General features: G+C 44.9%; 1 protein-coding gene across 2 annotated transcripts in view; it reads right to left on the reverse strand.

Annotated features, from left to right (window-relative positions):
* The window catches only part of CB4H10orf67 (chromosome B4 C10orf67 homolog), a 171,402-nt gene extending 158,032 nt beyond the window's left edge, over positions 1 to 13,370 (reverse strand). The window contains exon 1 of one of the 2 annotated variants that reach the window (XM_043561556.1): positions 12,153 to 13,370. In XM_043561556.1, the coding sequence (XP_043417491.1) occupies positions 12,153 to 12,331 (179 nt within the window). In that variant the 5' untranslated portion in view covers positions 12,332 to 13,370. The remainder of the gene's footprint in view (positions 1 to 12,152) is intronic. The other variant, XM_043561555.1, reaches the window with a different exon arrangement.
* Positions 13,371 to 14,873: the final 1,503 nt, after the last annotated feature.

Below are 14,873 nucleotides of genomic sequence, written 5' to 3' on the forward strand. Positions count from 1 at the left end.
TACAACCATTTTTGAAAATAATTTGCGAAAACCACCAAGTTGTAATTATTATGTTAAAATTCAGTATATTTATGTATATACTGTATATTTATGTATTTATGTATAAACTCAGTATATTATGTTAAAATTCAGTATACTACACTATAGAAATGGATGAATCTTATTATCTATGATAAGAATTTTTAAAATTTTTTTAATGTTTATTTTTGAGAGAGACACACAAGAGCATGAGCGGGGGAGGGGCAGAGAGAGAGGGAGACACAGAATCCCAAGCAGGCTCCAGGCTCCGAGCTGTCAGCACAGAGCCCAAAGGAGGGAGGCGGGGGGGCTCGAAATCACGAACCGTGAGATCATGATCAGAGCCAAAGTCAGATGCGTAACTTACTGAGCCATCCAGATGCCCCTGAAATCTTTTAAAACATGATATAAAACAAAATCATTTTACTTTCAAGTAAGCATCCCATAAAATATAGATAATAAATGTTTCCTAAAATTACTACAAGGCTCCAAATTTCTCTCTTTTTAATCTATCATTCCCATTATCCCAAGAGGTATTTTACAAAAACCTTGGTTGTTTCACTATCCTGCTATAAAAGACTTTGACCGTCTTCCCTTGTCAAAGAGAATTAAATACAGTCTTCTTATTCTGACCTTCAAAATATGGGTGCAAACTACTTGTTTGAGCTTCACACATTTAACAAAGCATAACTGAGTACCTATTTTTTGCTAGACCCTGTTTTGGGCACCAAAGCTAATAGGAGTGGACAAGGTAAAGTCTTTGTTCTCATGGAACTTACATTGTAAAGGGAAAGACAACCAGTAAACAAGTGAACAAAAATATGTTATATATTCTGAGGCAGCGATGAACTCATCTCTCATTGCATATACACTATGTACCACGGTCACCTATTAAATGTTCTCAAAATACATCTGTACCTTGGTAGTACCCATAGCCTAAGATACAGTCTCCCCACAGTTTCACCTATTGAAACTATATGTAGTCACTATCTTTTCCACCTTCCTTTTCCTTCCATTCCCTTCCCTCGCAAGAGTGGAAGAATCAACATCGTGGTCAATGACAAGAGTCGATTTCCCCATGAGAAAGGTTGGAAGCCATGCAGGGGAAAAGGCCAGTAGGCCCAGTAGCCAAGAATGTAGGGTAGTGTGAGAAACAGGAATAGCATCGCAGAGCCAGAATGATCGGGAGACTTGGGTACATTAATGTAATGAATGTAAAAAAGAATGATGAAACTAGGGAACCAGCATTTGGCAACCCCCAACAGAGGCGACTCATTAAGGTGGGAGTCATCAGTGACAGGTAAGGCTGGTCAGCGGAATTTTGATTAAGAGAATTTTTCTTAATCAAAATTTAAGAAATTGTTTCAAAAACTTAAAAATAGAACTACCTTATGTACTGGCAATCCCACTTCTGGGTATATATCCAAAGGAAATTAGGTCATTATCTCAGTATCTACACCCCACGTTCACTGACACATTATTCAAAATAGCCAAGAGATGGAAACAACCTAAGTGCCGATTAATGGGTAAGTGGATAAAGAAGATATAATGTTTATATACGATGGAATATTATTCCACCATAAAAAAGGGTAACTCTGCCATTTGTGTGACAGCATAGATGAACACTGAGGCCATTATACTACGTAAAATAAGATAGAGGAAGACAAATACTGTATGATCTCACTTATCTGTGGAATCTAAAAGAGCCAAACTCACAGAAACAGAGAAAGGAATGGTGGTTGCAGAGGCTGAAGGGTGGGGAAATGGAGAGATGTTAGTCAAACTCCCAATTTTAAGAGAAAGAAGTTCTGGGATCTAACGTACAGCATAGTGATTACAGTCAACAGTACTGTATTGTATATTTGAAAGTTGCTAAGAGAGTGAATATTAAATGTCCTCACACACACACACAAGTAATTATGTGAGGTGATGGATGTTTTAACTAGCTTTATTGCAGTAACCACTTTATAATATATATGTATACCAAATCATCACATTATACATCTTAAACGTACACAATGTCAAGTGTCAACTATATCTCAGTGAAGCAAGGGGGGTGGGGAAGGAGATTTTGTAATACCTACTCACAAAATAAAATTTTTCTAATGCTTATTTATTTATTTAGAGAGAGCACGTACACATGGGGGAGGGCCAGAGCGCGAGGGAGAGAGAGAATCCCAAGCAGGCTGTGTGCTGTCCCAGTAGAGTCCAACACGGGGCTCAGTCTCACAAATTTTGAGATCATAACCTGAGCCGAAATCAAGAGCAGGACGCTTAACTGGCTGAGCCACCCAGGTGCCCCCCAAATAATAATTTATTACAAAGGGAAGAATGGTAAATTTATGATACAGAACCCTGGCAAACACCAACCCAACAAGGTCAAAGTTAAAGCCCCAATGGGGAAACAGACTGAATGACGTTTGCCCACTGAAGTTGATGCCCTGGAAAGAGCCCATCTCCATTTCTGGGGCATTCCTGCCAAGAATGCATAACCTGAGTCTGGTTACAAGAAAACATCAGATAGAGGTGGTCATCCTACAAAATCTGAAGTCAATACTTTTTAAAAGTGTCAAGGACATAAACGCCAGGGAGAGGCTAAGGAACTCTTCCACACTGAATGTGCCTGAAGGGCCAGGATAGCTAAACACAACACATACATAGATAGGATCCTGAACAAAAAAGGAAAAAGTTATTGTTAGTACACCTGGCACAACTTGAAGGGGCCCGTTGTAGTGCTGCGCTAATGTCGGCTTCCTGATTTTGAGAGCCGTGTGCTAGTTATATAGGGGAATATCCATTTTAGGAAAATCGTACCGTAATACCTAGCAGTGGTGGGCACCAATTCTAGAGTTACTCTCAAAATGTTTGAAGAAGACTAACAATTATGAGTGTATGAGTTTTTATATGTGTGAATGTGTACAAAGGGAGGGGACAAGGAGGAGGAGGAAGCAGGGAGAGAGAGGAAAAACAAATATGGTAAAATGTTAAGAATTGAAGAATCTCAGTGAAGGGGATATGAAAGATCTTAGTTCTGTTCTGGCAACTTTTCTGTAGATTCAAAGTAATTTCAGACTAATCTTTTTTTTTAAGTAGGTTTCATGTCCAGTATGGAGCCCAACGGGGGCGAGGGGGTGGGGGTTTGAACTCATGACCGAGAGATCAAGACCTGACCTGGGGCACTTGGGTGGCTCAGTCAGTTGAGCGTCCAACTCTTGGTTTCAGTTTAGGTCATGATCTCATGGTTTCGTGTTTTCTAGCCCTGCATCAGGCTCTGTGCTGGCAGCATGGAGCCTGCTTGGGATTCTCTCTGTCCCTTTCTCTCTGCTCCCCTCTAACTTGTGCTATCTCTGTCTCTCTCAAAATAAATAAATAAATTTATTAAAAAAGAGAGAGAGAGAGAGAGAGAGACATCAAGACCGGAGCTGAGATCAAGAGTCAGATGTTTAACAGACGGAGCCATCCAGGCGCCCCCAAAGTAAATGATTTTTGAAAAGTCATATGCACTCTTCAAGCAAGCTCAAATTTCACCAATTTCAACCAGGAAGAACTGTCAGTATTTTAGGCCTTAAAGAACCATGAAGTGTGACTTCGGAAGCGACATATACCACATTTGTATATGCTACTTCAACCCATTTCCCAAGTCACAGGTAAGGCTGCCAGTTTTTATGGGAGCCCAGAATAAAAGAATCTCTACGGTAGTGCAAGCTGCTTTTCCACTTGGATGTTATGATCCAGCAGATAAAATGGCTCTCATGAGTGCCTATGACAAACGGGGATGGTCTGTGATCCTGTGGCAAGCACCACTAAGAAAATCGCAGCAGAGACCTCTAGGATTTCAGAGCAAATCTTAGGCCTTCTTGTACAGATGACTATTATCCTTTTTGAGAAACAGCCCTGGCTTGCTACTGAGCCTGGAAAAGACGGAATACGTCGCCGTGAGTCAGCAGGCCTGAGTTTCCCATGACAAACTGGGTTTTATCTGACCCACCAAACCGTAAAATTGGGCATAGGCAGCTTCAGTCTCGTAAGATGGAAGGGACATGTAAGAGACCAGGCTCAAGGAGAAGGGACGACATTTACAGGGAGCATGTGGCTCGCGCTGCATCGCCTCTTCCCCCTCAGTCCACGGCTACAGCCTCATGGGCGGCTCCGTATGATCAGTTGATTGAGGAGGAAGAACTCAAGCCTGGTTAACAGAGGGTGCTGCCGTCAGGAGGGGGATACCTTTAGTCCCACAGCCCTGCTCAGAGGTGACCGTGAAGGACAGCCATGAAGGAAAATCCTTCCACTGAATGGACTTTCATGCAGTACATTTGGTTGTTTACTTTTTCTGGATGAGAGACAGCCAGGATTGCGTATCTGTATTAATTTATGTTCTGTTGTTCAAGTTTTAAGTGGATAATGGCCAGGAACTTGGTAGGAAGAAGACTGAGAAATTGGTGACAAGAAAGTCTGGGGAAGAGTTCTGTGGATGAACTTTTGAGAACAGGCCTAGGCTATAATGATACTTGTGCCCCATTGTGAATGCTCACAAAAGGGAATCTACCACAGAGAAAGTATCCAGTGATCAAGGAGGCAAAATGACATCCTTTGGGGATAGCAGCTGGTTAGTTTCTGCAACCAACCCAGTGCTCGCTCAATGGCCCTTGAACGAAATGGCTATGGTGGCAGGGATGGAGTTCAATGACATGGACTTCCCCTTACGGAGGATGGCCTGGCTGCTGCAAGCACTGAGTGCCTACTCAGCCAACAACACACACCAATCCTGAGTTCCTAACATGGCAGTGTTAACCAGGGGGGCGGGTACCAGCTTGATAACACTGAACCTCTTCCATCATCCTCCCTGGGATAGACACGAACGTATTCTGCACACGGATTTGCATTCCCTGGTCATAATGCATCTGCCAGAACCACCATCCGTCACAGAAGCCCTTATCCGCCATCGTGACATGGTGCACACAAGCACTTCTATCAGAAGGTACTAGTTTCACAGCAGAAGTGGAGCCATGGGCTCGTGCCTGTGGAAATGACTGGTCTGATCACATATCCCATCACCCAGTAGTGGCTGGCCTAACGGAAGGGTAAAATAGCTTACTGTAAGATTCCATTACGGCATCTGAGAGACAAACCCATGCGAGGATGTGTTTCTGTCTCACAGGATACAGTATATGCTTTGAATCAGCTTGTGATGCTCTCATTCCCACAGCCACGGGTCCAGGAACCGAGAGACAGAAGTAAAGTGGCTCCTCTCACTAGGATACCTCGTAACCCACTCCTTAAAGTACTGCTTCCTGTCCCAGCAACTTGATGATCTGCTGGCTTGGAGGTCTTCATTTTCAGGGGGTGATTACTTCCACCCAGAAACACAACAATAATTCCAGCGGGTTAGATGAGATTTAATTGAACGGTTACCTGGCCACTTCCCTATCCTTTTGCCCTTGAACCAAATTGGAGAGAATGGGGTCTGGCTGAAATGGTTGATTCTGATTACAAAGGGGTTGAGGGGGTTGTTGGTACACAATGGAGTCAGGGAAGGCTACGTTTGGAACCCAGGGGATTCTCTGGGGTGCTTTTTAGCATTTCCATGCTGAAGGGGAGCAGAATTTGCCACCCCAAAGCATGCCTCTTTGGTATAAGGATTATCTTGAGCGAGTTATTTTTGAGGCCCAGCAGGGACAGAAGCTCTGAAAACAGAGCATAAATTGCCCTTTTGTAAGGGACATGTACATTTATGAGGGTTATCTCCATTTGTAAAGGTGTCTCCCAAGCTGTACCAGCAAGAGAAGGAAGACTAAATCTCTAGAAATTTAACAAGGCAAGGACTTAAATCTGCATAACAACCATACCCTCCTTTACTGTGCTTTGCTTGGTAACCTCCCACAACTGGCTCCCTCTTCACCCTCCAACATCTTCTTTTGTCGTTAGGTGGAGATAGTATTTAAAGTGGTAGCTTGGGCCATTTGGGGGGTTACTAAATTTGCTGGGGTCCATGCATACAGGAGGTATACATGTTATTAAACTTCTCTTTGTTTTTCTACGAGTAATCTGTCTTTTCCTACAGGGGTCTCAGCCAAGAACCTGCCTAGAAGGGTAGAGGGAAAGTTATTTATTTTTTTAAGATTTTAAATAATCTCTACATCCAACATGGGGCTCAAACTCACAAACCTGAGATCAAGAGTCACAGACTCCACTGATTGAGCCAGCCAGGCACCCTGGGCAAGTTATTTTTTCAGAACTCAGGACCTTCAGGAATGAAGATGTGGATCTCCCAGCTGGGTAAAGAACCTCAGCCTGCCTACATCTTCCCCCAAGTCTCCTGGCCACTCACCACCACTCCGACAAGTTTCTCTGCCACCAGCCATGCTCTCTCCCAAGAGGTCTGAACATCCGCTTTGGACCGGGACGGGGGTGGAAGTGAGGGTCTTCTAAATTCTTAGTTCCTTTCTTTTTTACTCTCCCTCTGCCCTTGGGATCACAGCTCCAGTCTTCGATTGCTGTGAGGATACTGCTTAAAGTCTTCTTTTACCAACGTTACTGCCTTTTTTGTGGGAAATAAGCCCCATCGAAGGAGGGACATGGAGACTCAGGCACAGTGAGGCGAGGCTGTAGTCAACATTCTTGCAAGAGCGGGTGTCTGACAGACAGGCAGTTAAAGCAGGCAATTTATCTCCTAGCAGGCAAGTTCCTCCCCTGACTCCCCATTGGCTGAGTACTACAGACGTTACAGCCTTACCCAGCACCCGCCCCCCCCGCCCCATGCCCATGTAAGCCCCAAAGTACATTCCTTGAGGAGCCACAGAGACTTCAGTTCTTTGGTGCATGCTCATTGCAAAGCCCACGAAAATAAGCCTGCGAGATGGAGAGGGAAGAAGAACCGGGAGGTGAAGTGTCTAGGGGTTTGGGACTCCATTTGGGGGCGGGGGGTTCGTACATCTTTCCAATAGGTTGTAAATCTATTGTTAACTAGACAGCACGGCTTTTATTTGGTATTTCGGAAAATGAATCCTCTCACTTACTTCTCGTACTTTTACTAGTTAAAATACTTAAAATTTAATAAGGAACGGGAAATATTCCCCCACTCAAATACTGGCAAGGTTTCTCCCTCTTGTCTAGATCCCGAGTCCTACAGTGATATAATAAATACGAACAACGACTTAACTTGTTTATATTCTACAATGCTGCACATTTCACAGACCTCAATGCTTCATCCTCCAGTCTAGAAATGCAATCTTTTACCCTCCCTGGTGCCAAGTAGCTCTTTTTTCTTATTCAACTTCATTTTTCATTAAGCTTGAACATGTATGTTCTTGCTTTTCCATTTTAAGCAAAAAATCTTTTGTGGACAGTAGGTTTATGGAATGTGGGTAGTTATTATGCATATGTAATGTTACATGTCAATTACATGCCAATAACGCTGGTAAAAATAAGTTAAAAGTATTTTTAAAACACCTCCGATACATATATTTTCAGGATATGATCTACATACTTGGCATAATGTTTTCAGTTATTCCTTCTGGTGCCATAATGTTATAATACTACAATACGATGCTTTAAAATCAAGTCCAAAAATTCTATAGATACCTCCTACAGAGCATCTAAAAATTATATTAAGCACTATGTATTGAGTGCTTAACTGGTCCCGTGTGCTTGTTAAGATATATGCATTAACACGCACATTTTCCCTTCAGGTTATCCTCCCAATAATTTCATAAGAGAGATACTGACTTTCTTGTTTTGAAGATGTAGAAACCAGGATTTGAAGAGAGGAAATAACTCCTCTAGAATCATAAGCCTGAAGTGACAGATTCCAGTTCTCCATCCCTAGTGGGAACAGGCTCACGGCTCCAAGGTCTCTCGAGTCTTAAATTTTTGTATAATCGACTCAGAAAGATCTGGCTCATTCAAGATCTAAGTGAAACATGACGGTTCATTCTTCAGTTTCCCGTCACATTCCAAATGTCTCTAATTTTAAATGGCAGCCCCCGTGCCTAGAATGGAAACCCACATCACAACAAATTAGCTAAGTGGTTCCTACACAGTCCTTATTTATAGTCTCAGCAATTCAACTTCTGAATAATGGCTTGGTTGTTGTGCATAAAATACAATCTTGGAAAGATGACAATTGTGTTTTTTTTTAATAAACTAGATACAAAATTAACATGTAAATTTATTATAGAAAACAGACCCATGAATATTTATTAATAGAATGCAATGATACTTCTCACTGAATCCCAGAATAGACTACCCTAACGAATGCTCATTAATGAATTAGTCGAAGAAGATGGCATTCGGCATGCTAAACTTTCACCGTGGAGTCCTGTTCAATTTGAAATAAGAAAAACATTGCTTCCCTCTTTCTTTCCTCCAAGAATACACAACTATGATGTACCCCAGGCTCAAAGAGACTTCTCTTTGTTGTGCCCGCTTTCCAGGTGATCTCACCAAGTCCTCCAGCCTCTCTGTCTCTGTGCTAATTACTCCCAAATTGATGTAGCCAGCCTGGACCTCTCTTCTGGACATCAGACTTGAAGAGAAGCAGGATATGGTACCTCAAAGTATGCCTCTTTGGCATGAGGATTATTGTGAGTCAATTATTCTGAGAACTACAGACACAAGAGAAGCTCTGAAAACAAAGCAGAAGTTATCCTTCTGTAAATTTACATTTATAAAGAATATATCATATTATGTATATTTATATTACATATATTACATCATATATTTTATAAATTTACATTTACAAATATTGCCATTTGGAAGCGTCTTCCTCTCCAGACCAGGAAGAAAAGGATGAGTAAATCACAAGAGAAGCTTACTAATAAGAAGGCACCAATTTAAATCTGCATAACAGCCATGGACAATCTCCCATAACTCACTCTTCCCCTCTACCCAACCTCCATCTTTTGTGTTTAGGTGATGGTATTTAAGGTGCTGGCTGGGCCATTTCAAGGAGTTACTCAGTGTTCCTGGGTATCTCTCATGTGTGTATACAAGAGGCATACACCCTATTAAACTTCTGTTTGTTTGTTTTTTCCTGTTAATCTATCTTTTATTATGGGGTTGGTCTCATCTGAGAACACAGAAAGGTGAAGGCAAAATGATTTTCCCCCCATACCACCTAACTGGTCTACCCATTTCTGCCCTTATCTTCATTATAATTTATTATCAAAACAGCAGCCAGAGTAATCCAGTTGAAAGATTAATCATATGAAATTGTTCCTCTGTTCCAATCCCCACCCCACCCCCACCCCGCAATGGCTTCCCATCTTTGACAGTGTGATTTATAATAGGAAATATATATTTTGGTCTTCATCCAAGGTTCGGGCCTCAAAGCTCCCAAGACCCTTGGAATTTCTTGAAGGACAAGGGCAATAGGATCATCTTTTGTTATATTTGGTCTTTTGTCCTCAGTTCCTGAAATTGCCTCGATGTGGAAAAAGGTCAACTGTGTGTCTTTTGTAATTCATAACAAACTCCTTTGAACCACACCTTAGTCGATGTTCCTAAGGGGACTTGTGAAAAGCCCCTAAGGATGGAGGCTGGTTGCAAGGGAAACCAACCACAATTAGAGGGTGGAACCTGTCAGTCCCGTGACCAGACCTCCCTCTGAAGGGGCTGGAGGTAGGCCCAATCACCAAAAGCCAATGATTTCAATCAATTGGGCCTCTGTAATTGGCCTCCATAAAAATCTCTGAACTACAAGGCTCAGCGAGCTTCTGGGTTGATGAACAAGAACACAGCCAGGTGCCAGGAGGGTGGCACACTCCAAACTCCATGGGGAGAGAAATTTCTGTGCTCTGGCCCCTTCAAGACCTCACCCTATGTGTCTCTTTATCTGGTCATGTATGTATTTGTCTCCTTTACTACCCTGAGTTCTAGGAGTGGCTCTAGCAAATTAATTGAACCCACAGAGGGAGTTAGGGGAACCGCTCACTTAAGGCTGAACGGTCAGAAGCACAGGTAACAACCTGGATTTGCAACTGGCACCTGAAGTGGGGTGGGGGAGAGCAGGCTGGTGGGACTGAGCCCTTAACCTGTGGTGTCTGAGGCCGTCTCTAGGTAGCAGTGTCAGCACTGAGTTAAACTGTAGGACACTCAGTCAGTGTTGACATTTGGAGAATTGCTTGGCGGTGCTGAAAAAGCACATCTGGTACCTTACTGAAAGTCAAAGCTGAGGTCCTTCTGATGATCCAGGTCCCACACCACCGTCTGGCACTGTCCCCCTTAGGTCTGACCTCCTCTCCACTGTGCTCCCCTCTCTCTGCTGCAGGCACACAGGGGTCCTGGCTGGGCCCCAGACACCCAGCCCCACCCCTTCCGGCTTCCTGTGCTTTGCCCGGAACACTTTGTCCCCTGAGAGATCAGAATGGTTCCCCCCACCCCAGCCTGCATTTCTTCACTCCAGTGTCATCTCTGAGAAGCTTTCCTTGACCACAGTGTTGATGAGGGAGTGGGGGGCAAGCTGGGGGCAAAGTACAGGCTCACAGCACCCCCGCCCCCGGAGGTGGGACATGTAATTCCTTGGATACTCCAAGCTACCCCAAAACAGGAAAGGACAAAAAAAAACACCCACAAATGGCTAAACTGTTTACTAGAAAAGGGCAATCAAGGCGATACCACCAACAGCCTAAAGTCCAGGAACTCCTGAGGGTCTTAATGTTAATGCTTTGCTAGAGGGAAAACCCACCTTAGCTTGACAACAGCTAGGCCTCCAGTAAGTCTTTAGCATGTGAAATTCTCTTCGAAAACACCCTCTAGACTTTATCTCCCCATCCTGCCCACGGGTCCTGTCCCTGTGCTTTGATAAAATCACTTTTTTGCACCAAAGACATCTTCCAAAATTCTTTCTTGGTTGTTGGCTCCGGACCCTACGAACCAAGCCCCCATCACCCTAAAACTTCATCAGTGTCTAAAATTACCATCCGCTTCCCCACTCCACACACTAGCTCCTCTGCTCCCTCCCTGCTATTCCGTCCTCAGCGCTTACAGGCTAACTTATTTATCGTCTAGTTTGCTGGCTCATCATCGGTTTCTTGACTAGAAGGGCGGGGCTTCAGAGGAGGTGGAGGCTGCTGCTTGCCCGGTGCCAACCTGTGCCCTAAACCCAGGATGGCAGACAGCACTCCAGCCTCTTCTACCAGAGCACCAACCCGGTCCCCCTGGCACTCGGGGTGAAGAGGAATTCACGTGGGCATCAGCGGCTCCTTTGTTTGGGCCCCAAGCATGCCCTGGGCACCTGGTACGTCACCTTGTCCGCTGAGCGGGGCCGGTGTGTTTTGTGGGAGAGCCACACGCCACGCAATGCCCAGGCAGGAAGTCATTCCTAGCAGTAAACAAGCCGAACAGGTTAGACACTGTGCCCATGGTGCTTATTACGTGCCACCGGCAATATGTGACTTTCACAACCACCAAAAAAACCTGATTTAACACGCACCCACTTAAGCAGCACTGGCTCACTGGGTCAGTCCCCACCATCGGGCGAGTACGGCGCTCGCTCGTCCCTTCTTCTCACTCCGGAGCCTCAGTGTGTGGGACTTGCCTCTAAGCCAGCCCACCTGGCACCGTGAGACCCCTGACTTGGAGAATTTTAAGTGCTTGCACACGGTAGCTAACCTAGTGCCGGCCACTTACTGATTTCAGAAAGAAAAATACATTTTTCCAGATACATCAGCTCTACGTTATCCAAACAAAATGTGGCGGGGGGGGGGGAGGGGGGAGGGCAAAGGGTCACAGGAGGGAGGAGACGTAAAGAAAGCAGCAAGAAATAACTAGAATATTGGCAAACACCTACAGGGTACTATGTATATATATGTACGGCACACTTCTAAACACGTTACCCACACGCACCCATTTCAAGTTCACTGTGGGCTATGAAGTAGGCGCTGCTCGGCACCACCCCGGCTGCTTTCCCAGCAGGTGACTGAGACAGAGTTTTTAAGTGACTCGCCCAACTCAGGGGCCCTGCAGTGGGTCGCAGGATTTGAACTCCGGCCCTCTGGCTCCAGAACCCGTGCTCTCAGTTTACGTGAATACACTTAAGAAATCAGACCAGGAGGGCCGTGGCCCGGGGCGCGGGCGCGGAGGCGCGGGAAAGGGGCGCGCGGACGAGGGGTGGCGCTGCGGCTCGCGCGGGTCACCTGGGGCTGAACCGGCATTGCTCAATAGTCGACTCGAGGCTCTCGAGGATCTTCCAGCACTCCTCGGTCTCGGGCGTGTCGCCCTTGCCCGCCATCGGAGTCCGCGGCTCAGCCGGCCGCCTCCCGCGAAGCTGCGGGCTCGGGGGAGTCGGAGTCCAGAACCCCGCGTCCGTTGCCATGGCGACCCCTGGGGGCGGGCGGAGCGCGGGAATGGGCGGCGCCTGCGCGGAGGGGCCCGGGCGGCTGGCACCGCGCGTCTGACTCTGGGCTTCCCGACCCGGCGCCCTGTGCCCCGGGCGCCCACGGCCAGGCCGCCGCAGAAGTGTCCCCGGGAAAGCTGGACCCGTCTAGCCGCCCCTGCAGCATCCCACCACGCCCCCGCCTCTCCTTGCCGCCCCTTCTCCCGAGCGCCTTTCTTTTCACACGAACACCCCTCCCCACGCGACGTTCGAACGAAAATCGGCGACCCTCGCCTCCCTGGCCGTGCACCCTGCGCCAAAAGGCGCCCTCCCGGCGGACGACAAATAGCCATGCTCGGGACCTAAGGACCCTCGGGCGCCCGGATCAGTGCCTTAATAAGAAGGAAGAGGGCTGCCTGATGAATTGCCTACACCTGCCACTTGACCACAGACGTAGGCGTTCGTGGACAAAAAATTCTTTGCACACATTCAACAGCCTACATTCCTACTTAGTATGAAGGTCAGAATTCCGGCGTTAGGTTTTAAGCGATGGAGTGTAGTGTGGAATTCATTGTTGCAAAGTGTCTAAAATCCTAAGAGAAACTGCTTAATGGTCAAGCTGTTGTTATCCGTTATTCTAAATTACGTGTTGACAATGGTGATACATCGTTTCTAATGTCATAGTATGTCATTTGCTAGTTTTAGAGCTAAGTAGACTAGATTTCCATTTCAACACATGGGCTACAGGAAAACAATATTTTCTCTCATAATCGTGTGAAAACAAAGTAAGTTTCATATTGGCAGCTCAAACTACAAAAAGGAAATTAGGTAGCATTAACACTGCTCTTGTATTTAAAGACAAAGACCGAAGGCCCCAATCCGAAGACGACTAAAAAATTAATCGCAACCAATGCCAACATGATCTTCTGTAAAGTTTTATTTTCCTTTGAGAAGGTGAAGACAGAAAGCGTTACTTTTATTTTATGTAGATTTTTATTTTCAAAATCTAACTTCTAAGTCTCTTGAGGGAAATTTCATCATAATCAAAAAGTATATTAAAAGAGAGAAATGTATAAATCTATAATTATCGTAAGTGATTTTTTTTATCACAGTGCACATAAAAATTCTAAAAGGTAAAAATTCTAAAAGGTAAAATTAAAAATGTAAATTGGTTAGGGGCACCTTGGGTGTCTCAGTGGGTTAAGCGTCTGACTTTCGCTAAGGTCACGATCTCACGGTTCATGGGTTCCAGTCCCAATTCGGGCTCTGTGCTGACTGCTCTGAGCTTGGAGCCTGCTTTGGATTCTATGTTTCCCTTTCTCTCTCTCTCTCTCTCTCTCTCTCTCTCTCTCTGCCCCTCCCCCTCTCATGCTTTGTCTCGAGCATTGGGTGTTGTATGGAAACCAATTTGTCAATAAATTATATTAAAAAATAAATAAAACGTATTATCTCAAAGGAAAAAAAAAACTTAGAAGTCTGTTGTTTAAAAAAAAAATGTAATCTGGTTAGGACTGGGCTAAGGTGGTGAAAAGACCGTGACAAGCTGTTGGTTGCTTCCGTTAATGCAATTCAAAGTGAGTATTTTGAAACTGAAGAGGGACATCTCACGGTAGACTTCATGAGTCATTGGTCAGCTCTGTGCAGCATTTGTTGGCTGATGCGGACATAGTTACACCATCCCACGAAAACATGGACTGAACAAAACTTCTTTGTTTCAAGCCTTGCTAGAGCATATCAAAGAGTTTCAGATTTCAGTGTCTGGGAGACCAAGTTATGAGCAGGATTGTTTTTGAAACTATTAACTACCTAACGCACTTCTCTTGTTGTCAGTTACCTACGTTTACCTCTCAGGCCTTCTGCCTTATAAAACTGGTCATTTCAGATCATGTTCTCACCTATAAACAACTGGGGTTGGCCCTGTCAAAGCATTTGTCATACTAAATCCACGCTGTTGTATCTCACGATGAATTAATTGATGGTTTTGAGTGGAAAGCTCACGAGCTCTGGAATAAACATTAAAAATAAATAAATCCTGTGAAATTTAGCTGCTTTAGAACATTGGAAAATTGATTTAACGTCTCCAAGCCTCTTTTTTCTCACCAGTAAAAACTGGCTAATCAACCTTTCTCAGGATGGTTGGGAGCAATCTATAAAGGAAGAAAAGCACCCGGCTCAGGCAGCCCATGGTAAAACAGATCCTAACCAGGCCTGTAACAACGCGGGTCCCTCCTTTCTAAACCATAGCTAAGGAATACACTGTTTAAAGTTTTCCATTTTTAAAAAGGTGAAATGTCTGGGGCGCCTGTGTGGCGCAGTCGGTTAAGCGTCCGACTTCAGCCAGGTCACGATCTCGCGGTCTGTGAGTTCGAGTCCCGCATCAGGCTCTGGGCTGATGGCTCGGAGCCTGAAGCCTGTTTCCGATTCTGTGTCTCCCTCTCTCTCTGCTCCTACCCCGTTCATGCTCTGTCTCTCTCTCTGTCCCAAAAATAAATAAAAACGTTGAAAAAAAATTAAAAAAAAAAAAGGTGAAATGTCTTATAAG

Source organism: Prionailurus bengalensis, chromosome B4, assembly GCF_016509475.1.
Source record: "Prionailurus bengalensis isolate Pbe53 chromosome B4, Fcat_Pben_1.1_paternal_pri, whole genome shotgun sequence".
Taxonomy (NCBI): domain Eukaryota; kingdom Metazoa; phylum Chordata; class Mammalia; order Carnivora; family Felidae; genus Prionailurus; species Prionailurus bengalensis.